Source organism: Bolinopsis microptera, chromosome 12 (genome assembly GCF_026151205.1).
Source record: "Bolinopsis microptera isolate Bmic1 chromosome 12, MBARI_Bmic_1.0, whole genome shotgun sequence".
Lineage (NCBI taxonomy): Eukaryota > Metazoa > Ctenophora > Tentaculata > Lobata > Bolinopsidae > Bolinopsis > Bolinopsis microptera.
In genome coordinates this window covers 3,377,856-3,404,017 of record NC_087083.1, presented here as the reverse complement: position 1 = coordinate 3,404,017, position 26,162 = coordinate 3,377,856, and the positions used below count along the sequence as shown (strand labels likewise).

General features: G+C 38.1%; 1 protein-coding gene and 1 non-coding gene across 5 annotated transcripts; both read left to right on the top strand.

Moving 5' to 3' along the window:
• LOC134824596 (calcium-activated potassium channel slowpoke-like) lies at positions 1-21,272 on the top strand. 4 transcript variants are annotated; one of them, XM_063836503.1, is made up of 29 exons: positions 1-235; positions 389-552; positions 2,313-2,374; positions 2,714-2,804; positions 2,991-3,102; positions 3,422-3,573; positions 6,982-7,065; positions 7,274-7,363; positions 7,556-7,644; positions 9,377-9,487; positions 9,604-9,709; positions 9,990-10,072; positions 10,399-10,468; positions 10,623-10,790; positions 11,315-11,595; positions 11,773-11,846; positions 12,101-12,176; positions 12,328-12,511; positions 12,900-12,989; positions 13,089-13,217; positions 13,346-13,486; positions 14,938-15,046; positions 15,219-15,346; positions 17,630-17,726; positions 18,227-18,339; positions 18,572-18,690; positions 19,068-19,158; positions 19,536-19,662; positions 20,775-21,272. In XM_063836503.1, the coding sequence occupies exons 1-29, from the start codon at positions 124-126 to the stop codon at positions 20,855-20,857; spliced, it is 3,336 nt and encodes a 1,111-aa protein (XP_063692573.1). In that variant the 5' UTR covers positions 1-123; the 3' UTR covers positions 20,858-21,272. The 4 variants fall into 4 exon arrangements, with proteins under 4 accessions (XP_063692573.1, XP_063692572.1, XP_063692574.1 ...); XM_063836502.1 differs by lacking the exons at positions 7,556-7,644; positions 15,219-15,346 and adding exons at positions 8,408-8,496; positions 15,513-15,643 and having other exon boundaries at positions 31-235; XM_063836504.1 differs by lacking the exon at positions 7,556-7,644 and adding an exon at positions 8,408-8,496 and having other exon boundaries at positions 31-235.
• LOC134824645 (U6 spliceosomal RNA) lies at positions 10,203-10,251 on the top strand. Its single transcript, XR_010161452.1, has one exon. It is a non-coding gene; the product is annotated as a U6 spliceosomal RNA (small nuclear RNA).
• Positions 21,273-26,162: the final 4,890 nt, after the last annotated feature.

The following is a 26,162-nucleotide window of genomic DNA, read 5'->3' as shown; positions in this document are numbered from 1 at the left end:
AGTTGATTTATCTAATGAAGACTGACTTCTAGGAGAAATGCTAGCATGTTGCAGGGCCGCTAGGGACCGTGAAACAAGCGAGAGAAGTGAAAGAGAAACTGAAAGTGAAAGTGAAAGTATTGGATGGGTAGCACCAAGAACTGCTTGCCGGCAGGATCATGGAGAAAATTCATAATCTCAACCACTGTCCCTTTTGTTGGGGGCCTCATCTTTATCCTTATCTGGAGACTCATCAGTAAGTAAAACAGCCGCTCATACCTCTCGAGCAAGTAGCTTAAATACTGGTTTCCATGAACTGTTAAGGACTGATATTATATATTATTATATTATTATTATATGATATTATATATTATATATTATCGTCTCAACTAAGATGTGATACCCTCAGGAAGCGTGTACATTTACATAATGCAGAAGGGAAAGAAGACTAGCGGCAGCGCAAGAGACATGTGCCTGGCCCGCATCTTCCGTCGCGTCTTCAGTGTCCAAAGAATGGTAAAGATATTTGCCGAGGATCTCAGCTATCCTAAAACTAGGAAGGGCCGGATAATGGTGAGTCAATCTCGTTTAATAATTTAATAATTCCAACTTTTTAAAATTCGTCATTTCCTTCCCGTCGCATTCTGCTCATGTTCACTGAAAGTGTTATTAGGTGCGTATGTGTAGTGGTAGGTGGTTGTGGAATGTGGCTAAGATCACCTGATCTCAGTGTTTATTCGCTGAACTGTGCACCAAATTAGTGAATCAATGGCTATAGAGCGTTTCAGATGAAATTACATGTGAATTCATCTCTCAAGTACAAGGGATGTCTGTTAAATTAATAGTAAACATGGTATGTTACCATAGTAACATGGTATGTTACCAGAGTAACATGGCATGTTACCATAGTAACATGATATGTTACCATAGTAACATGGTATGTTACCATAGTAACATGGTATGTTACCATTATAGTAACATGGTATGTTACCATAGTAACATGGTATGTTAACATAGTAACATGGTATGTTACCATAGTAACATGGTATGTTACCATTATAGTAACATGGTGTGTTACCATAGTAACATGGTGTGTTACCATAGTAACATGGTGTGTTACCATAGTAACATGGTGTGTTACCATAGTAACATGGTGTGTTACCATAGTAACATGGTGTGTTACCATAGTAACATGGTGTGTTACCATAGTAACATGGTGTGTTACCATAGTAACATGGTGTGTTACCATAGTAACATGGTGTGTTACCATAGTAACATGGTGTGTTACCATAGTAACATGGTGTGTTACCATAGTAACATGGTGTGTTACCATAGTAACATGGTGTGTTACCATAGTAACATGGTGTGTTACCATAGTAACATGGTGTGTTACCATAGTAACATGGTGTGTTACCATAGTAACATGGTGTGTTACCATAGTAACATGGTGTGTTACCATAGTAACATGGTGTGTTACCATAGTAACATGGTGTGTTACCATAGTAACATGGTGTGTTACCATTATAGTAACATGGTGTGTTACCATAGTAACATGGTGTGTTACCATAGTAACATGGTGTGTTACCATTATAGTAACATGGTGTGTTACCATAGTAACATGGTGTGTTACCATAGTAACATGGTGTGTTACCATAGTAACATGGTGTGTTACCATTATAGTAACATGGTGTGTTACCATAGTAACATGGTGTGTTACCATAGTAACATGGTGTGTTACCATAGTAACATGGTGTGTTACCATTATAGTAACATGGTGTGTTACCATAGTAACATGGTGTGTTACCATAGTAACATGGTGTGTTACCATAGTAACATGGTGTGTTACCATAGTAACATGGTGTGTTACCATAGTAACATGGTGTGTTACCATAGTAACATGGTGTGTTACCATAGTAACATGGTGTGTTACCATAGTAACATGGTGTGTTACCATAGTAACATGGTGTGTTACCATAGTAACATGGTGTGTTACCATAGTAACATGGTGTGTTACCATAGTAACATGGTGTGTTACCATAGTAACATGGTGTGTTACCATAGTAACATGGTGTGTTACCATAGTAACATGGTGTGTTACCATAGTAACATGGTGTGTTACCATAGTAACATGGTATGTTACCATAGTAACATGGTATGTTACCATAGTAACATGGTATGTTACCATAGTAACATGGTATGTTACCATAGTAACATGGTATGTTACCATAGTAACATAGCACCTAGTGATCACGTGACACTGCCAGTCTGCGCGTGAAAGTGAGTTAAAGTTGTTTAACTATGAGACATTCTGTTGTTATCACTGTGTATTTCAGACGTGGTTGACGATGCTATTCACTATAGTGGCGATAATATTATACCTTATAGACACATCTGAGTAAGTTATATTATACGTTATAAGTTATAAAGTTTATTATATTATAAGTTATAAGTTATAAGTTATAAAGTTTATTATATTATAAGTTATAAGTTATAAGTTATAAATAAGCCTTACTAGATTTTTCTATTCTCCATCTTTTATTCAAATAAGAATAACCATTTAATTAAATTTGTTAACATTTTCTATTTTATTCCCGGTTTTCTATATTAGATTGCAAATAACCTAATTATAATTCGATTCCAAAAAAATACGTCTTTGAGGGACTTCATTCCAAATTTGTAACATATTTATTATTTATTTAATTTATATTTATTAACATTTTATACTCTATTTCAGGAGTTTGGAACGCTGTATAGAACGGTCTGCTATAGGCGTTATTTTAGATTTTATATGTAACATTTTTTTCCTCTGGCGATTCACAGTTATGGTAAGTACCTTTCCAAATTTGCTTACACAAATTTGTATTGATTCGCAATTACCTTTCCAAATTTGCTTACAATTGAAATGTTCCGAAACCCATTAATGAGAACATTTTACTGTGTATAATATTAGGTGAATGTGTGTTATGAAGTTATAACTCGGGGTGAAATGAAGCTAAATAACCACATTTCAGTGTATTGTTGCTAAAGACAAACTAAGTTTTTGGGTTGAACTGAATTCGCTAATTGATTTTTGTACAATTCCTCCGGCATTTCTGACAATGTATTTGGGTACTACGTGGCTTGGTGAGTACGATTAGCTGGTTACCATGGCAACACAGTGTTTTTATTTCAGTTTTAACTTCACTACTACTACTACTACTATGAGATATGATATAACTTCACTGAATGCGTTTTAACTTTTATTCAAACAATTCTCAATTATGAATAATACGATCTTATGAATAAGACACTGATTATGTAATTTTACTATATAAATTGTAAATGTGTTTATGTTATGTAACTACATGTACAATGTACAATGTACAATGTACAATGTACAATGTACAATGTACAATGTACAATGTATAATATGTATAAATTGTAAATGTGTTTATGACCCCAGGTTTGCGGTTTATTCGAGCAGTGCGTCTAAACTGGTTCGGTGATGACGTAGCAGCTGTGAAGCTAATCTCCTCCCACAAAATGCTAAACCTCTCCAGGACTCTCTGTCAGTTTGTTAGCTTCTGGTTAACTGCCGGGGGACTTTATTTTCTGGTGAGTACTACTAGTAGTCTGTCTGTGTGTCTGTGTGTCTGTGTGTCTGTGTGTCTGTGTGTGTTAGCTTCTGGTTAACTGCCGGGGGACTCTATTTTCTGGTGAGTACTACTAGTAGTCTGTCTGTGTGTCTGTGTGTGTTAGCTTCTGGTTAACTGCTGGGGGACTCTATTTTCTGGTGAGTACTACTAGTAGTCTGTCTGTGTGTCTGTGTGTGTGTGTTAGCTTCTGGTTAACTGCCGGGGGACTCTATTTTCTGGTGAGTACTACTAGTAGTCTGTCTGTGTGTCTGTGTGTGTTAGCTTCTGGTTAACTGCTGGGGGACTCTATTTTCTGGTGAGTACTACTAGTAGTCTGTCTGTGTGTCTGTGTGTCTGTCTGTGTGTCTGTGTGTCTGTGTGTGTGTTAGCTTCTGGTTAACTGCCGGGGGACTTTATTTTCTGGTGAGTACTACTAGTAGTCTGTCTGTGTGTCTGTGTGTCTGTCTGTGTGTCTGTGTGTGTGTTAGCTTCTGGTTAACTGCCGGGGGACTCTATTTTCTGGTGAGTACTACTAGTAGTCTGTCTGTGTGTCTGTCTGTGTGTCTGTCTGTGTGTCTGTGTGTGTTAGCTTCTGGTTAACTGCCGGGGGACTCTATTTTCTGGTGAGTACTACTAGTAGTCTGTCTGTGTGTCTGTGTGTCTGTGTGTGTGTGTTAGCTTCTGGTTAACTGCCGGGGGACTCTATTTTCTGGTGAGTACTACTAGTAGTCTGTCTGTGTGTCTGTGTGTGTTAGCTTCTGGTTAACTGCTGGGAGACTTTATTTTCTGGTGAGTACTACTAGTAGTCTGTCTGTGTGTCTGTGTGTCTGTCTGTGTGTCTGTGTGTGTGTTAGCTTCTGGTTAACTGCCGGGGGACTCTATTTTCTGGTGAGTACTACTAGTAGTCTGTCTGTGTGTCTGTGTGTGTTAGCTTCTGGTTAACTGCCGGGGGACTTTATTTTCTGGTGAGTACTACTAGTAGTCTGTCTGTGTGTCTGTGTGTCTGTGTGTGTGTGTTAGCTTCTGGTTAACTGCCGGGGGACTCTATTTTCTGGTGAGTACTACTAGTAGTCTGTCTGTGTGTCTGTCTGTGTGTCTGTGTGTGTTAGCTTCTGGTTAACTGCCGGGGGACTCTATTTTCTGGTGAGTACTACTAGTAGTCTGTCTGTGTGTCTGTGTGTGTTAGCTTCTGGTTAACTGCCGGGGGACTCTATTTTCTGGTGAGTACTACTAGTAGTCTGTCTGTGTGTCTGTGTTTGTGTTAGCTTCTGGTTAACTGCCGGGGGACTCTATTTTCTGGTGAGTACTACTAGTAGTCTGTCTGTGTGTCTGTGTGTCTGTGTGTCTGTGTGTGTGTTAGCTTCTGTTTTGTAGCTTGCGGGGGACTCTATTTTCTGGTGAGTACTCTAGTAGTCTGTCTGTGTGTCTGTGTGTCTGTGTGTCTGTCTGGTGTCTGTTGTGTTAGCATCTGGTTAACTGGCCGGGGGACTCTATTTTCTGGTGAGTACTACTAGTAGTCTGTCTGTGTGTCTGTGTGTCTGTCTGTGTGTCTGTCTGTGTGTCTGTGTTGTGTTAGCTCTGGTTAACTGCCGGGGGACTACTATTTCTGGTGAGTACTACTAGTAGTCTGTCTGTGTTTGTGTTATCTTCTGGTTAACTGCCGGGGGACTCTTTCGGTGTCCTGTCCTGTGTGTCGTGTGTGTTAGCTTCTGTTAACTGCCGGGGGACTCTATTTCTGGTGAGTACTACTAGTAGTCTGTCTGTGTGTCAGGTGTGTGTGTTAGCTTCTGGTTAACTGCCGGGGGACTTATTTTCTGGTGAGTACTACTAGTAGTCTGTCTGTGTGTCTGTGTGTGTGTTAGCTTCTGGTTAACTGCCGGGGGACTTTATTTTCTGGTGAGTACTACTAGTAGTCTGTCTGTGTGTCTGTGTGTGTTAGCTTCTGGTTAACTGCCGGGGGACTCTATTTTCTGGTGAGTACTACTAGTAGTCTGTCTGTGTGTCTGTGTGTGTTAGCTTCTGGTTAACTGCCGGGGGACTCTATTTTCTGGTGAGTACTACTAGTAGTCTGTCTGTGTGTCTGTGTGTGTTAGCTTCTGGTTAACTGCCGGGGGACTCTATTTTCTGGTGAGTACTACTAGTAGTCTGTCTGTGTGTCTGTGTGTGTTAGCTTCTGGTTAACTGCCGGGGGACTCTATTTTCTGGTGAGTACTACTAGTAGTCTGTCTGTGTGTCTGTGTGTGTTAGCTTCTGGTTAACTGCCGGGGGAATCTATTTTCTGGTGAGTACTACTAGTAGTCTGTCTGTGTGTCTGTGTGTCTGTGTGTCTGTCTGTGTGTCTGTGTGTGTGTTAGCTTCTGGTTAACTGCCGGGGGACTTTATTTTCTGGTGAGTACTACTAGTAGTCTGTCTGTGTGTCTGTGTGTCTGTGTGTCTGTCTGTGTGTGTTAGCTTCTGGTCAACTGCCGGGGGACTCTATTTTCTGGTGAGTACTACTAGTAGTCTGTCTGTGTGTCTGTGTGTCTGTGTGTCTGTCTGTGTGTCTGTGTGTGTGTTAGCTTCTGGTTAACTGCCGGGGGACTTTATTTTCTGGTGAGTACTACTAGTAGTCTGTCTGTGTGTCTGTGTGTCTGTGTGTCTGTCTGTGTGTCTGTGTGTGTGTTAGCTTCTGGTTAACTGCCGGGGGACTTTATTTTCTGGTGAGTACTACTAGTAGTCTGTCTGTGTGTCTGTGTGTCTGTGTGTCTGTCTGTGTGTCTGTGTGTGTGTTAGCTTCTGGTTAACTGCCGGGGGACTCTATTTTCTGGTGAGTACTACTAGTAGTCTGTCTGTGTGTCTGTCAGTTTGTTAGCTTCTGGTTAACTGCCGGGGGACTCTATTTTCTGGTGAGTACTACTAGTAGTCTGTCTGTGTGTCTGTGTGTGTTAGCTTCTGGTTAACTGCCGGGGGACTCTATTTTCTGGTGAGTACTACTAGTAGTCTGTCTGTGTGTCTGTGTGTGTGTTAGCTTCTGGTTAACTGCCGGGGGACTCTATTTTCTGGTGAGTACTACTAGTAGTCTGTCTGTGTGTCTGTGTGTGTTAGCTTCTGGTTAACTGCTGGGGGACTTTATTTTCTGGTGAGATGTTATAAAATAATCACTGAACAACAAAATACAATAACCATTATGTTATAAAGTAATCACTGAACAACAAGATACAAGAACCATTATGTTATGAAGTAATCACTGAACAACAAGATACAAGAACCATTTAACTCTTCAATAAACTCCTCCTTTTGCAGAGTTGCTGATATTATTAGATTTGACAAAGCTTTGCTTACTTCAATTCATTTTACTTTTCAAAAACATACTTTATTCGGAGCTTACTAGAACAGTAAATTATCCCAGGTTGATAATATGTCAGCGCAGAACACCCAGTGTACAAAATCTCCTTGCGGTTTAACGTTTTGGGAGTCACTTTATTTTTTATTTGTAAGTATACATACATATATATTCAACTTCGCATTCATCTTACAGTTAAAAGAATACAAATTTTAATTTTTTCACTTTTCTGCCTTAATTTTCATGATATCACATTTTACAATTAGAAATTATAAAGTTGATCAGCATATGATTATATGTATATATATAATTAATAATTATATATTTTTATATATTTAATAAAATTACAACTCCGCAGATTACTTTATCAACGATTGGGTACGGTGACAAACACCCCAGTAGTCGAGAAAGCCAAATAATCGTTATATTTATTATCATAATCGGACTGGTACGTTCATTAATTCCAGTTATTTTATTTATTACTTACTCCAAGTAAATATGTATTATTGTGAATCTTCTTTCAACTATTGTAACTATTCAAGTCGTAGTCAGCCAAACAGCACATTACAGGCTAGAGGTCTGATTGCAAATAATTCGGAGCTGTAAAAACTACCAAATTGCAAAATATTTTCTATTTTAGGCAGTTTTTGCCTCGTTTATGCCGGCCCTCGTGGAACTCTCCCAAAAACCTGCCTCTTTTTTGGGCGAATACGACGATTCTAAGTCTAGGTAACTGGGTGTTACTATGGAAACATAGTGCATGCTCTGTGTGCTATGTTACTATGGAAACATAGTGCATGCTCTGTGTGCTATGTTACTATGGAAACATAGTGCATGCTCTGTGTGCTTTGTTACTATGGAAACATAGTGCATGCTCTGTGTGCTATGTTACTATGGAAACATAGTGCATGCTCTGTGTGATATGTTACTATGGAAACATAGTGCATGCTCTGTGTGCTATGTTACTATGGAAACATAGTGCATGCTCTGTGTGCTATGTTACTATGGAAACATAGTGCATGCTCTGTGTGCTATGTTACTATGGAAACATAGTGCATGCTCTATGTGCTATGTTACTATGGAAACATAGTGCATGCTCTGTGTGCTATGTTACTATGGAAACATAGTGCATGGTCTGTGTGCTATGTTACGAAACATAGTGCATGCTCTGTTTGCTATGTTACTATGGAAACATAGTGCATGTGTGTTTTACTGCTTGGCAGGCTGCTTAATGGCTCGGTGCTTTGTTTTATCTTTAATTTCCACCTATTATATCTTCTCTTTTTAACTGCACCTACTGTGTTTCTATGGTAACTAGTAGTGTTACCATGGTAACTAGTAGTGTTACCATGGTAACTAGTAGTGTTGCCATGGTAACTAGTGATGTTACCATGGTAACCACACCTTAGCAGCCTGCTAAACAGCATGCTCAGCATTGTTTGTGTGTTTATGTTCTGCTTACTGCTAACACTTCCTTCACCTCTTGTTTTAGGCTGTATTTGCTTCTTTCGGGCCAGCAGTAGTAGAATTGTTTCATAAACAACCTTCCTTCCTCGGGGAATACGATGATAGTAGATCTAGGTAAATATTTACATCTTCATATATAGAAGTGATATATAGATTATAGAAGTGATATCTTCATATTATACAGATTATAGAAGTGATATATCTTCATATATAGATTATAGAAGTGATATATATATATAGAAAACTAAATGCGATGATAGTGAGGGGGGAACCAATGTTCAATTGCAATTTTGAAAAACTGAAATTGGACATTTCAAAAATTGACATTATTGGAATTTTTAAAATACATTTTAGTTCTATAATTTAAGAGCGTATAAACGCTATCCGGCCTATATTTAATTCTTATGATTCTATAAAACCCCATTATTTTTTAACTCCGCGTACTCTGAAGATCCATCCTTGATATAGAATGAGGCGTTCCTTAGCAACATGTTCCTTACTCCTTAGCAACATGTTCTTTACTCCTTAGCAACATGTTCCTTACTCCTTAGCAACATATCCATTAGCAACATGTTCCTTAGGTAATCGTAAGAGAGTTTTGGCAGATATACATACTTGATTTTGATGCATCTTTTTTGTGCGGGGTTTGTAGATATGATTTTGCAGGATATGCTTGTTTAATGTGACTCTGTTTAATCTCATGAGATATTATTACGTGTGTTATGCTATCTGCTTTATAAACCTTGACTCACTCAAGGTGATTACACATTTTCTTCTCCATTAATTTCACTCTGTAGCATGATACCTATATGGTACCTAGTAATGTTACCATGGTAACTAGTAGTGTTACCATGGTAACTAGTAATGTTACCATGGTAACTAGTAGTGTTACCATGGTAACTAGTAATGTTACCATGGTAACTAGTAGTGTTACCATGGTAACTAGTAGTATTACCATGGTAACTCTCTCATTTAATCAACTAACTCCCCTCAGTCACGTAATTGTGAGTGGTTATATAACCACCAGTACTGTCAGCAACTTTATGCGCGACTTTCTACATCCGGAAAACGAAAACCAAGAAACTACTGCCGTATTTTTAAATCCGTAAGTTTCGTTCGGTTTGTTTCAAATCCATATGTTTAAGTGCTTAGAACATTTATCTGTCAGATATTACAAAATCAACTAGATTTGCACAGTGAGATTTGAACATTTCGTTTCAGTACCCCACCACCAGAAGAATTACAGAATCTAATGCACCGACATTTTTACCGGTGTCAGTACTTCCAGGGCAGTCCTTTAGGGTCAGGAGACTTACAGCGGGTCAAGGTAAACTACACACTAGGTGTTTCTATGGTAACGACTAGCGTTACCATGCTAATTACCTAATCATCAAGGAAACTCAGCAACAAAATACTTTCAATAATAGTACTTACAAGCTATTTTTACAATACAACGGTTTATTGGATATCTGGTTATTCAACAAATGAGCTGGACGGAGTTGGCGGTTCTAATAGCTAATTTAGATTTAGAGAGCGTCACAATAATTTATTTTGCGAATAAGTATAAAAGAAAATGATTTTAAAGAGTTTAATGCAGCTTGCCGCAGTGTGACACAGCTAAAGCGTGCCTGGTAATTGCAAACAAGCACTCGCACGAACCTGACGCAGAGGACGCCGCTAATATTCTCAGGTGAGAGGCTATAAGTTATAACATTAACCCTATATTATATAACTCTATAAGTTATAACATTAACCCTATATTCTATAAGCTATAACCCTACATACGTTATCCTCACCCCCCCCCCCCCCCCCCCCCCCCCCCCCTAAAATTGGAACGATACAGAGATGATTAGCATGGCCCCTGCACAAATTTGTGCTCATATCTTGAATCTCTGTGTACAACTAAGTATAAAGTGTAGTTAATAGTTTCTGTGTACAACTATAAGTAAGTGTTATAGTTACTAGTTTACTTCAAGTAAGTGTAGTTTCTCATTGTAACACGTTGTTTGTATTCAGGGTGATATCTATAAAGAACTTCCGAGCCTGTGTACGAGTCATCATCCAGATACTAAACTACCACAATGAGGTGCTTTTTATCAATTTCAATCTTACTTTATAAATATTTTCATTACAATTTCAAAAACGAATCTGTTTATCTGATTATATATATTATATAAAACATTGTATTCTAACACTGCTTATATTTAATTTCTCCTCCCAGTCAACATGTATCCGTTCAGGAGCATCTGTTCAATGTGCCAGACTGGAATAAAGTACACGGTGACGAGGTGATATGTATTAACGAGCTAAAGTTAGGACTGCTCGGAAAGAGTTGTCTGTGTCCTGGTTTCAGCACCATGGTGGCTAATCTCATCATGATGAGTTCCTTCCAGCCCGGCAATTATAATGTTAGCATTCACATTCATACACTTTCAAATCCTTATCTCAATCTTTTATCTCACTAACAACTCCATTTGATTTGAACCGTTCACAAATAGAACATATACATTATACATTATACAATACAGCAATGCAATATAGATACTTGTTCGCGGCTTAGATTGATAACCGTCTAAACCCCATCAGTGGCGTAACTTTGCATGTTAGCGTCCCCCTATATGCACCCCCTCCCCTTTTAGTGCCCCCTCCCCTTTTAGCGCCCTCTCCCCTTTTAGCGCCCCTCCCCTTTTAGCGCCCCCTCCCCTATTGGCGCTCCCTACCCTTTTGGCGCCCCCTCCCCTTTTAGCGCCCTCCCTTAAATTAGACAAATTATGTGATTAGTTACGCCACTGAACCCCATCACAATAATAACCTGGAGGGGGATATTTAAAACATATAAGTGATATATGAAAGGATTTTATTAGCAGGAGCTTTCAAAATACTTGTGTAAATCGTTTTCAGCTCTTCACAATAATAACGCTCCCTCATTCAGAACCCGTCTAACGACGTACGGGACCACTGGCAGTACGAGTATGGGTTCGGGGCCTCCAATGAGCTCTACACTGGGGCTATGAGTAGTGACTTCGTGGGAATGAGTTTCCCAATGGTGGCGGAGATTTGTCTGATAAAGCTTCACATTCTCCTGATAGGAGTGGAGGTGGAAACTAATGCTGACAGCTCTGGCATCCTCTTTAATCCTAGTCCTAGTATTTTTAGGTTCTCTGAAAACAGTAGGGGTATATTCATCGCTCAAAACCCTCAAGCAGTTAAAAGGTAGGTTAACTGCCAATAAGTTAACGTATCCACCATTCTCATATGGTAACCATCTGGCTCATTTCTTTGCTCATTTCCTCGCTCATTTCTTCTTTCTATAACCTCGTTTCATCCCAGTTAATAAATATCTCAGATAATTACATTAATTACATATTATATTACATAATTAATTTACAGTGCAGCCTTCTACTGCTACCAGTGTCACGAGTATACATCTAACAACGAGATATCCAAATGCAACTGCGATAAAAGTAAGTCCCAACTTTAATTATAAGTTTCCATTTGAGCATCTTACCATTCGACAGTTTGAATACAGTTATTAATTAATTTACTAATCTGCTTCTTGAAATGTAAAAGCTACCCTGAATGTCATGTTAAATCTGAGTTGTTACCCCTCTGCTATATATAATAAACTATTTTTACGTTAACAATTTTATTTGAATTACGTTAACCCCTCTGCTATTATTTAATAAATAACAATTTTTAACAAGTTTTTTCTCCTCAGCCAAGTTCATAAGGACCGGGCTGTCTGTTCCTGTTCCTGACGGACAGTTTGACGGACAATATCGCACTGTTAACAAGTATGTCCACTTTTTAAAGTACTTTTTATTTCATTAACATGTTATTAGCATAATGAGCATAATTAGCATAATTAACATGCTATTAGCATATAATAATTGCAGTGATTCTGTTTATATGAAGGAAGAGGTCTCTATATAAGTTTCCCCACAGTTTTGAGTTAACGGAGGGATTCACAGAAATGCCACCTAGACCTGGTCCGGATGTTCCTAACCAGGTGCCATTTTGGAAGACACTTGGTAAAGAAGAACGGGCTAAGTACGACCAGAAACTGACGCTAGATGGAACAGGGGCTTATCATTGGCGGGAACCATGTGCTCTGGACGACGTTACCATGGTACCTTCATAAATTGTTTTACTTTTAGTTTTACTTTTACTTTTAGTTTTACTTTTACTTTTACTTTTACTTTTACTTTTACTTTTACTTTTACTTTTACTTTTACTTTTACTTTTACTTTTACTTTTACTTTTACTTTTACTTTTACTTTTACTTTTACTTTTACTTTTACTTTTACTTTTAATTTTACTTTTACTTTTACTTTTAATTTTACTTTTACTTTTACTTTTACTTTTACTTTTACTTTTGTTTTTATCTCCGTTATAGCAATTGAGTAGTATATATCTGACAGTTACCAGTTAGTTACCGGTTACCATGGTTACCAGTCAGTTACCAGTCAGTTACCGGTTACCATGGTTACCAGTCATTTACCGGCTTGCAATTTCAGACGAAAGAAGATGTGGCTACTCTAACTGACCATATCATAGTGTGCGTTTTTGGAGACACTAACTCTCCCACTGTTGGGCTTAGGAATCTGGTGAGTAACTATTCCGTCACTGTCACCCTCACCGTTACTGTCAATGTCAAATACTCCAACTTCATTTGCCACTTTATTTTCAAATCTCACCAATTTCAGCTCTTACCGCTGAGAAGCAGTAATCTTCCCATGGCGGAGGTGAAAAAAGTTCTACTTTTGGGACAAAAAGACTACATCGAAAAAGAGTGGAAAGATTTGAACGACTTCCAAGACGTTTATTTCATGGAGGTATGATTTTATCATCGTACACTCTACATTTGCTTTTAACAGAAAACTGGGTTTTTCACTCTAATGTAACTTGTCATTAAATAAAAGGCAATAATATTCGCTCCTAAAGATTCACATAACTCCACCAGGGGTCCCCCATGAGAAGAGAAGACGTTATTTCAGCGGGAGTGCAGAACTGCTTGATGTGCCTTATCCTGTCCTCCGCGTTACAGGGAAAAGCAACGGATCCTAACTTAGTGGATAAGGAGACTATTCTGTCATTCCTGCAGGTTATTATTAGGCTATTTATATATAGGCTATCAAGTAATTACTATCAAAATTATTTGTATTTCTCCCAAATTCCGCGATAATGATGATGGAGTCTAATAAACTTGTGGCAGATAAAAGGCTGCGGTGGAACTGAGCTAATAGCTCCACGCTCCTTTAATTATGCCCTGTTACACTACTAGTTACCATAGTTACACTACTAGTTACCATAGTTACACTACTAGTTACCATAGTTACACTACTAGTTACCATAGTTACACTACTAGTTACCATAGTTACACTACTAGTTACCATAGTTACACTACTAGTTACCATAGTTACACTACTAGTTACCATAGTTACACTACTAGTTACCATAGTTACACTACTAGTTACCATAGTTACACTACTAGTTACCATAGTTACACTACTAGTTACCATAGTTACACTAATAGTTACCATAGTTACACTACTAGTTACCATAGTTACACTACTAGTTACCATAGTTACACTACTAGTTACCATAGTTACACTACTAGTTACCATAGTTACACTACTAGTTACCATAGTTACACTACTAGTTACCATAGTTACACTACTAGTTACCATAGTTACACTAATAATAAACTTGTGGCAGATAAAAGGCTGCGGTGGAACTGAGCTAATAGCTCCACGCTCCTTTAATTATGCCCTGTTACACTACTAGTTACCATAGTTACACTACTAGTTACCATAGTTACACTACTAGTTACCATAGTTACACTACTAGTTACCATAGTTACACTACTAGTTACCATAGTTACACTACTAGTTACCATAGTTACACTACTAGTTACCATAGTTACACTACTAGTTACCATAGTTACACTACTAGTTACCATAGTTACACTACTAGTTACCATAGTTACACTACTAGTTACCATAGTTACACTAATAGTTACCATAGTTACACTACTAGTTACCATAGTTACACTACTAGTTACCATAGTTACACTACTAGTTACCATAGTTACACTACTAGTTACCATAGTTACACTAATAATAAACTTGTGACAGATAAAAGGCTGCGGTGGAACTGAGCTGATAGCTCCACGCTCCTTTAATTATGCCCTGTTACACTACTAGTTACCATAGTTACACTACTAGTTACCATAGTTACACTACTAGTTACCATAGTTACACTACTAGTTACCATAGTTACACTAATAGTTACCATAGTTACACTACTAGTTACCATAGTTACACTACTAGTTACCATAGTTACACTACTAGTTACCATAGTTACACTACTAGTTACCATAGTTACACTAATAATAAACTTGTGACAGATAAAAGGCTGCGGTGGAACTGAGCTGATAGCTCCACGCTCCTTTAATTATGCCCTGTTACACTACTAGTTACCATAGTTACACTACTAGTTACCATAGTTACACTACTAGTTACCATAGTTACACTAATAATAAACTTGTGGCAGATAAAAGGCTGCGGTGGAACTGAGCTGATAGCTCCACGCTCCTTCAAGTATGCTCTGAACGAGAAACCGAAGAGAAACAGGATGCAAGTACCCATTATCTCGGAGATAGGTAACGTTATTTAAATAGGTTTCACCTGTACATTGTGTACAAACCCTTTCCAATATTTGACATTTTAATCTTGCGATATGTAGTTAGCTTGATGCATGTAATAAGTTATGTAATTAGCTTGATGCATGTAAATGATTCTAATGTGCATGTATTTTGAATAACCCTTTTACAGTAAATGATTCTAATGTGCAATTCATGGAGAAGTCGAAGGACTCCTCACAAAGGGGGTTGCACATGGCTCTGCCCTTCACTCGAGGACAAGCCTTCATTGTTTCCGTGCTGGACGCTATTCTCTCTTTGGTAAATTTATCAGATAGTTTTATAAAGAAGCTGACCGGATAGAGCACTTATTGACTTATTTTAAATGAAAATAACAAAGTTTGAGGATTAAGACAATCCAAAAAAGGGGATCTGGTCAGCTTCTTAATTAATTAAGCAGCACTCGCCTCACACGCGCCCCATGCAGTGCAGGATACGAATGTAGAATTCATGGTGCTGGACCGAGGGGACAGCGACCAGTCTCTCGGCACCGCCTCACCCCCTTTCGCTAAGGGCCAAGCCTTCATCGTGTCAGTACTCGACTCTATCTTATCGTTGGTAAAACGCGAGATTCTGCTACACGTGTTAATGTTAACTATGTTCCCAGAGAGCATGTAGCGTGAAGGTTACCATGGTTACCATGGTTACCATGGTTACTATGTTATACAATAATATCTAGTGTCCAGATAACCCGCATGTCCTGTAGTGTTAAGAGTGTTTGTTGTATTTACAAATGTATTGTTCTGTAGTGTTTGACTACACTCCCTAACCAGATAGCGCATGTTGTATTTACAAATGTATTGTATTGTATTGTGTATTGTTTGACTCCACTCCCTAACCAGATAGCGCATGTTGTATTTACATTTACAAATGTATTGTATTGTATTGTGTATTGTTTGACTCCACTCCCTAACCAGATAGCGCATGTTGTATTTACAAATGTATTGTATTGTATTGTGTATTGTTTGACTCCACTCCCTAACCAGATAGCGCATGTTGTATTTACATTTACAAATGTATTGTATTGTATTGTGTATTGTTTGACTCCACTCCCTAACCAGATAGCGCATGTTGTATTTACAAATGTATTGTATTGTATTGTGTATTGTTTGACTCCACTCCCTAACCAGATAGCGCATGTTGTATTTACAAATGTATTGTATTGTATTGTGTATTGTTTGACTCCACTCCCTAACCAGATAGCGCATGTTGTATTTACAAATGTATTGTATTGTATTGTGTATTGTTTGACTCCACTCCCTAACCAGATAGCGCATGTTGTATTTACAAATGTATTGTATTGTATTGTGTATTGTTTGACTCCACTCCCTAACCAGATAGCGCATGTTGTATTTACAAATGTATTGTATTGTATTGTGTATTGTTTGACTCCACTCCCTAACCAGATAGCGCATGTTGTATTTACAAATGTATTGTATTGTATTGTGTATTGTTTGACTCCACTCCCTAACCAGATAGCGCATGTTGTATTTACATTTACAAATGTATTGTATTGTATTGTGTATTGTTTGACTCCACTCCCTAACCAGATAGCGCATGTTGTATTTACAAATGTATTGTATTGTATTGTGTATTGTTTGACTCCACTCCCTAACCAGATAGCGCATGTTGTATTTACAAATGTATTGTATTGTATTGTGTATTGTTTGACTCCACTCCCTAACCAGATAGCGCATGTTGTATTTACAAATGTATTGTATTGTATTGTGTATTGTTTGACTCCACTCCCTAACCAGATAGCGCATGTTGTATTTACATTTACAAATGTATTGTATTGTATTGTGTATTGTTTGACTCCACTCCCTAACCAGATAGCGCATGTTGTATTTACAAATGTATTGTATTGTATTGTGTATTGTTTGACTCCACTCCCTAACCAGATAGCGCATGTTGTATTTACAAATGTATTGTATTGTATTGTGTATTGTTTGACTCCACTCCCTAACCAGATAGCGCATGTTGTATTTACAAATGTATTGTATTGTATTGTGTATTGTTTGACTCCACTCCCTAACCAGATAGCGCATGTTGTATTTACAAATGTATTGTATTGTATTGTGTATTGTTTGACTCCACTCCCTAACCAGATAGCACATGACCAGCTATTAGCATTATCCATGTTAAGTGTGCATTGAACAGTAGATGTAAATACACGTGACTTATTAGGAATCATAGTAACGTATGAGGTATAATCATGTAATTACATTCTTTAGTCGGAGCTCTGTGGATTACAATCGAAGATTTTGCATAGTTTTGAAATATCAGAGTGTATTTTGAAAAGGGTTGAATTATCGTCAACAATTGTTTAATTATCGCCGAATAATGGAGGATGACATGATTGCATGAACCATTGAATTTGAAGGACCACATTTTTCTAATAACAAAATTGCCAGGAGTTTACAGGGCACATAGTCACTATATAAGAATACTATATTGTCACTACTGTCCTCATTCATCAACCCTGTTACAACGTCTATTCAATTAATTAATCCTTACTAATTAACATGTTTTATAAAATTACAGACGTTCTACAATGAGAAGCTGATGAGGATAATCAGAACTCTGATAACTGGGATTGACTCTCACTCCCAGGACCCTGACGACGCTTTCGCAGACCTCGGTCAGTGTTTTAATAACCTGGTTACCTGGTTACCTGGTTACCTGGTTACCTGGTTACCTGGTTACCTGGTTACCTGGTTACCTGGTTACCTGGTTACCTGGTTACCTGGTTACCTGGTTACCTGGTTACCTGGTTACCTGGTTACCTGGTTACCTGGTTACCTGGTTACCTGGTTACCTGGTTACCTGGTTACCTGGCTTTCACAGACCTCGGTCAGTGTTTTAATGAATTGTATCTAAAAAAACCAACTCATGACACACTATAATGTTTGCATCGCAAACATGAGCGTGTGATATACGCTTATCAAACTCCTTATCAAACTCCTTATCAAACCCCTCCGCAAACTTTTTCCTCCTTCGCAAAGTTATTTCTATTTGTACATTTTCCTCCAAATTGAGTATCACTTTATCAAGAATTTCTGATTGGCGCTTTAATCGAACATTATTAAACAATTATAACTCTATTATTAAAGTAATACTAAAAGTTGTTTTCTCTTCCAGATGATTGTGGAATCGCAATAGGTCTGAACAAGTTCCGTCCTTGGTTAAGGACGAGAATGAGCTGCAGAATAGCTCAGATCTCTTTAGCTGACGAGCGCTTCTCTGGAATAAGGGTAATTTAATTGTTACATAGTTGTTACATAGTTGTTACATAGTTGTTACATAGTTGTGACATAGTTGTAACATGGTTGTTACATAGTTGTTACATAGTTGTTACATAGTTGTGACATAGTTGTTACATGGTTGTTACATAGTTGTTACATAGTTGTTACATAGTTGTTACATGGTTGATAGTTGTATATAGGTGCAACTAAGCAGTAAGTAGATTAATTTATCACTGACCAGGTATACGGGGAACTATTCGAGATGCTACTTAGAAGACACTCGATGCTTGCTCTCGGTCTCTACCGCTGCTACAAGAAAACACACAAAGGATCTAACAAGAAATCCCCCACCTCCAGCGAGTAAATATAGTAATTAGAGTCGTCTAACTATATTTAGTTAGAGTCCTCATGTTGAGTAGTGTTGTCTTGGTAACAGTAGTGTTGTCATGGTAACAGTAGTGTTGTCATGGTAACAGTAGTGTTGTCATGGTAACAGTAGTGTTGTCATGGTAACAGTAGTGTTGTCATGGTAACAGTAGTGTTTACACTGCTTACAGTACTATAAACTGATCTAAAATTGTACTCGAATTTGAAGAAATCCCGCGCAAAACATGGTTATGAAATATTTTATTCGAAATAAAGTTGTTATTCTAGACTGGTTTATACGGCTGCTCAGAAGTTTCTACCCAAATAAAGAGCCAAGTGATCCTGCTAGTCTATCATTCAATTCTTATCAGCAGGGAGAGAGGGAGGAATGGTAGAGACAATGAGGACAGATATGTGAACACAGCGCCACCTTACGACGCTAAGCTCCGTCCTAGTGACAAGGTATTTATTAGTGGTTACTTTACCCATTATTTCAGATTGGTTTCGTAAAGGTTGCTCCAACTCCAAGGCTGACATTAGCAGACTCTCCATAATCGCATTTATTAAATCAGAAGGTCGCCAGCAAAGGAACCTTTTCTTAATAAGACAGTTAATGATCCAATAACGCCGTTATATAACGCTTAAATCTTAAATTATTTTATGAAAAAGAGAATGTTCTCGAGTATAACTGTGGTATCACTGGTATATGCCCGAGTTAGAGTGTATAGTGTATAGCGTATAGTAGTGTATATAGTGTATGTATATGGTATAGTAGTGTATAGTAGTGTATAGTAATGTATAGTATATAGTGTATGTTTTAGCTCTGCATTGTCCGGCAGGTATTTGTACTGGCCCAGTCGGAGATGGAGCACAACTTTCCTCTAGAAGACACTGACAAGAATGACGAGAGCGACTCGTCAGACAACGAGTACAGCTACTCAAACTCACCCCTACCTCCCACAGGCAGTTAGTACACTTTCACTTTCACTTTCACTTTCACTTTCACTTTCACTTTCACTTTCACTTTCACTTTCACTACTTTCGCATGCAGAGTTGTATTGATACCAGCACATTTTGTAACCAGAGTTAGCCTCATTAATAATTCTGTTAACACCGTTAATTTTCATCAATTATTACATTAGCGAATGTTTTCAATTACAGCCTGTTTAATTCCAAAAATTTGTACACAATAATTAAAGCCGACTGACTGCTAAATATTACACGATATAAATTATAAATTTGACGCTATTATAAGTAACATTTTGGCTGGGCGACGTTTGTCGTTGTATACTTGAAGAAACGAGGCAAAAACTGCTAGCAGACTGAGAATTATAACAATAGAGCAGTATTTGAAGCTGGGAGAAAGATAACTTGCTGAGTGTTCTGAGGTGAACATCAGCCAGAGCAGAAAATGCTGTGTCCTTTACACGGGAGTTGCTTGGTAACAGTAGTGTTGTCATGGTTACTGCTGAGTCGCTAGCAAAGATGAGAGCTACACAGCTGGACAAAAAGAGCCCCTCTAAAATCAACTGCTACAGATAAGAAGCGGGAAAAGCAAAGATCCCAGCATCAAGTAGCCTTAACAATTGAAGAGGAGAGCTCAGCTTGCTGTCCACTTCTACAGACTTCAGACCAGCCAGACACAATACAAATCAGCACGACTCTCTCCGAGGAGCTGGCCTCTCCTCACAGGTCTCCAAACCTCAAACTGTTCGCCATGAAGCACAGGCGTCTGCTGAGACTGTGGAATAAGAGAAAACACAGAGCGAGGAGGGATAGTTCAGGGAGGTGTAGTTCAGGAAACTCACCTGGTGCCCAACCCTCCTGACAGTATGTAATTTCATCGTTAATAATAAATAATTGTATAGCTAAATTAAGTTATGAGGATTTGAGACTGGGAGCTAACTGATTACAACTAATTGTCGTTGAAGCCTGGAAACATTCTGACTGAAACTTTCGATATTCACAGGTTTTAGTAGTGTTGTCATGGTAACAAATCCAATAAAGTTATAAACTGAACTCTCGTCTCTCAACCTAGATGTGATTGTACCGAGTAATTAGTTGCCGTATCTTTTCAGTGGATGTAGACGGGATGTCACCCTTACCACCTCACTTTTACGCGATGGAAAACGACCACACCATCAACTTGGAGGAGGGTTGAGGCGCGCTAAGATAGAGTGTTGTCATGGTAACAGTTGTGATGGAGTGTTGCTCAGATGATCTATTTATATTTTCTTACTCTATTTGTGTTATCGAACGACTGTTTTATAGCGTTTTATAACAGCCCACTGCGAAATCAGCCGAAATGAAGATATCGAATTATCCCTGTGATTTGAGCAAATTCTCAAAATGTATACGATGACTATAACTCACCGATACCATAGTAACCATGGTAACCATGGTAACCGCATACGTTTAGTTACTCAGTCGGTGGCTGTTATTATTATGGCAATAAAAATCAAGTTGAGAAGTTGATTTATTTTTCATATGATGCAAAATATTTTCTCTGGTGTTATTTCTTTGATATTTGGTGTTATTTGTCTAGCATTATAGTTCAACAATTTTTAATCGTACAATTTTAGTTTGTCTTGTCTCAAATTTTCCTCAGGAATATCATACTTATAGTTATAGTTATACTTATACTTATAGAGTACTACAGTTATAGTTATACAAGTACAATATACAATGTACAAATACAATAAACTATCCATAATGATAGTTATTAGTTAACTAAAGTCTTATGATGTCAAATCACATATGCTCCATGCTCATAGTCATAGTATTTGCTCGTTTTTGTTGGACTGAACTGGCTCGTTATTTCTAATTCAATCATAGAACTTTGCGATCCTGGGGTCGTTTCGAAAAAATTTAGATCGTATCCATCATGGGGGTGATTCGGAATCAGCGTCCGAAAATACATCGATTGAAGTTGGTTTCAACTGTCGGGGCCCCTTTTAGAACAATCTTGAAGATCGACTGTTATGTAGAGTGATTTAGCACGCTCGTTCGTTTTATGTATCTTTTCCATTATAGACCGCTTTGGAGGACTCGCGCCGCGCGATCTATCAACAATCAATCTTTCTTCGCATTGAAGAACATTGCTGTGCTTCGCAAAGCAACAATCTCAAAGGGTTGACATTGTCATTCAATAGACCGCCATACATGATGTCTTCATTAATTGACGATGTCAATTCATCGCAGCTCGGCGAGGCCAGGCACAGTAGCGCATTTCCAATTTCGCCGATCTAGCGAGAAGCATAAATGAGTGCGCGGCGCGGCACAGTAACACATTCACAGGCGGGGCTAAGTGCAAAGAAACTGCTGCTCACTGCTGCTCACTGTTGCTCATTGTAGCGCGATGCGTTACTGTGCCGCGAGATGCGCTACTGTGCCGCGCCGAGCTGCCATGAATTGACATCGTCAATTAATGCTGCTCACTGCTACTAACTGCTGCTCACTGCTGCTCACTGCTGCTCACTGCTGCTCACTGCTGCTCACTGCTGCTCACTGCTGCTCACTGCAGTGAGCAGCAGTGAGCAGCAGTGAGCAGCAGTGAGCAGCAGTGAGCAGCAGTGAGCAGCAGTGAGCAGCAGTGAGCAGCAGTGAGCAGCAGTGAGCAGCAGCTTTTTTTGCACTTAGCCCCTTTTGTGCATTGCGCTACAAATTTCTTCATTTCGAAAAGTACTACGAAGTATTTTATAAATAAATATAATTTACTTTAATGCGGCCGGTTTCCACTGAGCGAGTTTATACTTTTGCACCGTTTCAAGTACGACGCATGGTGCAATCCCGGTTGACCATTGTTAATAATCAGGCCCGGCGCGCGCTACTTGCCATCATAACATTTCGAGAAGAAAGCGGCGCGCGCTACTTCGAAGAAATTTAGACGAGTAACATCCGTCAACAATCCTGAATCCCGGCCAAAGGTTAAAAGACCCAGTAAAAATCTACATAATTACAATACTTTCCACTACCAACTAATATACTATATTATAAGCTCAGAGCTAATACATAATAAAACGTTTATTTGCAACATTGAACATGGCATATATATTTGAACCTAAAATATTCATAATGCTCTTCTTTTAGGTTTATAACTTATCAGGACGCGCGCCGAATTGAACTCGTTGACGAAACAAATATTTTATTGCTTTAACCAAAGTTGCTCTAACATCTAACCAGAGCCCTTTCGCTTGCAGTAGCGTGCGACCGTCGAAGGGTCTGGACAGCTGATAGACAGCTATAGCTATTTGAGAGCATCGCTCTCATATCAAGACATCCAGACGAGTATAATGACATCATTAGAAATAGAATTTTCTTCTGGATAGAAAAACAAATTTGTAGGAAAACAAATTTAAATTTTGGTATTAATTGTATCGTATCATAAAAATAAAGCCGCGCGTTGGTTGGCTGCCTCAGTAAGGTGAATAATTTAATTTTCCATGCATCAATAATAAGAAGGGACCGGTTAATATATAATAATTGGTCAAGTTACTAGCTACTTTAGATTTAATGGTAATTTGAGAAAAGATAATTTGCATGTGTACATACAATAGTTCAAGGGGGCTATATTTATGAGTCGCATTTGAACTTGATTTCTCTTGGAGAATTTCTCTTTAGACTCTTAACTTGCGAACAAATTGAAGCAGCAAACTTTAGGCTAGAAACTTTATTGAATTGAAATAATCATTCCACGTAACAACGTCTTCTTCAGTTCTGTAATAAAATTGTTAAACATGTGTAAAAATTAACGACGGAAAGAAATTTAAAATAACATTAAAACAAAAACAGAGAAATAAAATTTACGAAATATGACCCAAAAATGTAATTGCAAAAAATGTCAAAACAACAAAAAATACGACAAGAAGAAATGTAAGCTAATACAACTAAATACTGTACGACTCATGATACTAAACTAATTAGTAAACGTAAAACTGGTTGTTCAGAATTCACAGTTCATGTGTAAAAACTAATGATAAAATCAGCACTTAAGCAACGATAACTCGGTTGTCATGGTTACTATCCAAGATAGTCCTATCAATACATTATTTACTAGTTAAACATCGACTAAATATTTGTACAAATAACTCAACTCAGAACGATCATTCATTTCAGGACTTAATCTCAATATATACATCGCTTCTACAATCTTTCTACGAACAGTTTTACTCTGTAAATCAAGTAACTTAAAAGATAAAACTGGGGTTCGGTTAGGATGTAGAGATGCGTAGTGCTGTCCAACCCCATTCTCTGGATGTGCTCTAGGATTCCTAGCAGCCTGTCTGTGCTCCATCAGACGAGCATGGAGGCTTCTCTCAGTTTCCCCACAGTATCTCTTACCACATAACTCGCAAGTAACTAAGTAAATAGCTCCTTTTGTTGAGCATGTTGTTCCTGTGAGTCTAGGGCAGATCTCACAATTGTTAGGGTTACCAAGGTCACAAGTCTTCTTATCCAGTGGACGAGAGCGGCAGAAGATGTCCTGTAACTTCTTACCAGGTGTAAAAATAACTCTGATGGGGAGTTTGTTAGATTTGATGTAGTTGCGAATCTTATTACAAACTGTTCCAGAGATGAATGGTAAGGTGAGTGGGACAGAGTCAGGTGTGGTTTGACGTCTTCTCCTAGTCCTCCTGTTCCTTGCGTTATGACTCAGAGGTTGGTGTCCATTTTTCTTTAAGAGATCATCGATGATCTTAACTGAATGATCGAGTTCCTGGGGTCCTGAGGAAGCAATGGTGGCATTACGGTAGAAGTTCTTCTTACACTCCTCCTTCACTGAGTCCGGGTGGTGTGACTTCTGGTGTAATGTTATCCCCTTGTTCTGGGTTTTCCTGTAGAATCTGTGGTGCACTTTTCCTTCCTCATCGATCCGGATTTCCGTACTCAGGAACGGGACAAAATCCGCAGGGGTAGACGGGAACTCGATCTCCCACTTGATTCTGTTATCGGGATCCTGGTCGGCTATGCGTTGTAACATATCCAGTGCTTCTTCTCTGGATTTGGCTAAGGAACCAGCATCATCTACATACCGTTTGTATAAGAAACGAACAGGGTTACTGATGTAATAACTGTCATACATACAATTTTATACATACAATTTTATCATACAATCTTATCATATAATGTGAGTAAACACAATTTAAACCTCCTTTCACGTTTTCCCGATTTCAGCTATGTCATATTTCACAATCTGTGGGGGTTGCAACTTTACTCAGTTAAACCAAAATTTCAATTTTATGCCATTTATTACAGAGTAAACAAGTTTACGATAAATCAATTTGATATTTAAAGGTATCCTAATTCAATGTGTAGTATGGTTGTCACTCTTTAAATAGATTAGATATAGGTTTAGTTGACGGGGAAAAGGAGTGTGCGTGCTGTTCGCTATTGCTCAAATCAAACGGCAACCTAGTAAATGTTTTGTATGGACACCGGTCTCCATCACTATGCAAAAGTAGTATTGTAGAATTTATTGTATAACTTTTAGTGCTGTGGAGGTAGCGGTGTGGTGCATTAATAGAGTGATAGCCTACTGATTTAGAGTTGTTTTTAAGTGAACATAATAGGTATATTTTTGGACCTAAAGGCTTTAGTATGGCAACTTTTAAATTGGTTCTTTTAATCATTTATTAAATATCAGTGTAAAATTATATAAATCTGGAATCTGTTCACACTGTGAACCAGTCCTATAAAAATTTTAAAAACCCTCTTAAATTAAATATTAAAAACGTCTCAATAATGGAAATAGTCATACAATTACTGGCAGCCTTTCTTTTTTTCCTTGTCAATCCATCCATTCCCAGCTGGCTCCCTCTGTTCTCCAAACTCGATATCGACCCTTTTATTAGTCTGAACCATTTCGTACACAGTGGTGCCCCCTCCCCTAAGCAAATAGAAAGGTAAACTAGGGGATTCACTGATAAAAATTTTAAAACCATGTGTTTCTTTAGTTGAACGAGCAATTTTGCTAATACCTTAGGTTTTTCAAAAAATTTTCCATATTCAAATGACAATTTGGCACCCCCATGATACCATTTATTGAGATTTTATGCTTGCAGAAGCATAAGTTTCCAGTCCACACCTCAGGTGTAGGTCAATTTCTAAGATGTTCAGATTAAACACTGCTAATTATAATTTTAATTTTAAAACACAGTGATGTTCACTTTATTACTCCAATATATCCGATATATCCAATCTCTCCTTCAACCGGACACCTGAGGAGAAGATCTACGAGGAATAGATGATATCTAATATCTATTGCTCAGGATTTGCGATTGTGCTCTGCCAATTGCATCACTTAATTTAATTTATTGTATATATATATATTATACATACTGTTTGAAATAACTTTATTACTCCAATTCATCATAATATTTTAATATCATACAGGGTGGGCCAAAAGTCAGTGGGCATACGTTAGCCTAATAGCTCAGTCACTGAGTGCCCAATTGAAATAATTCTTT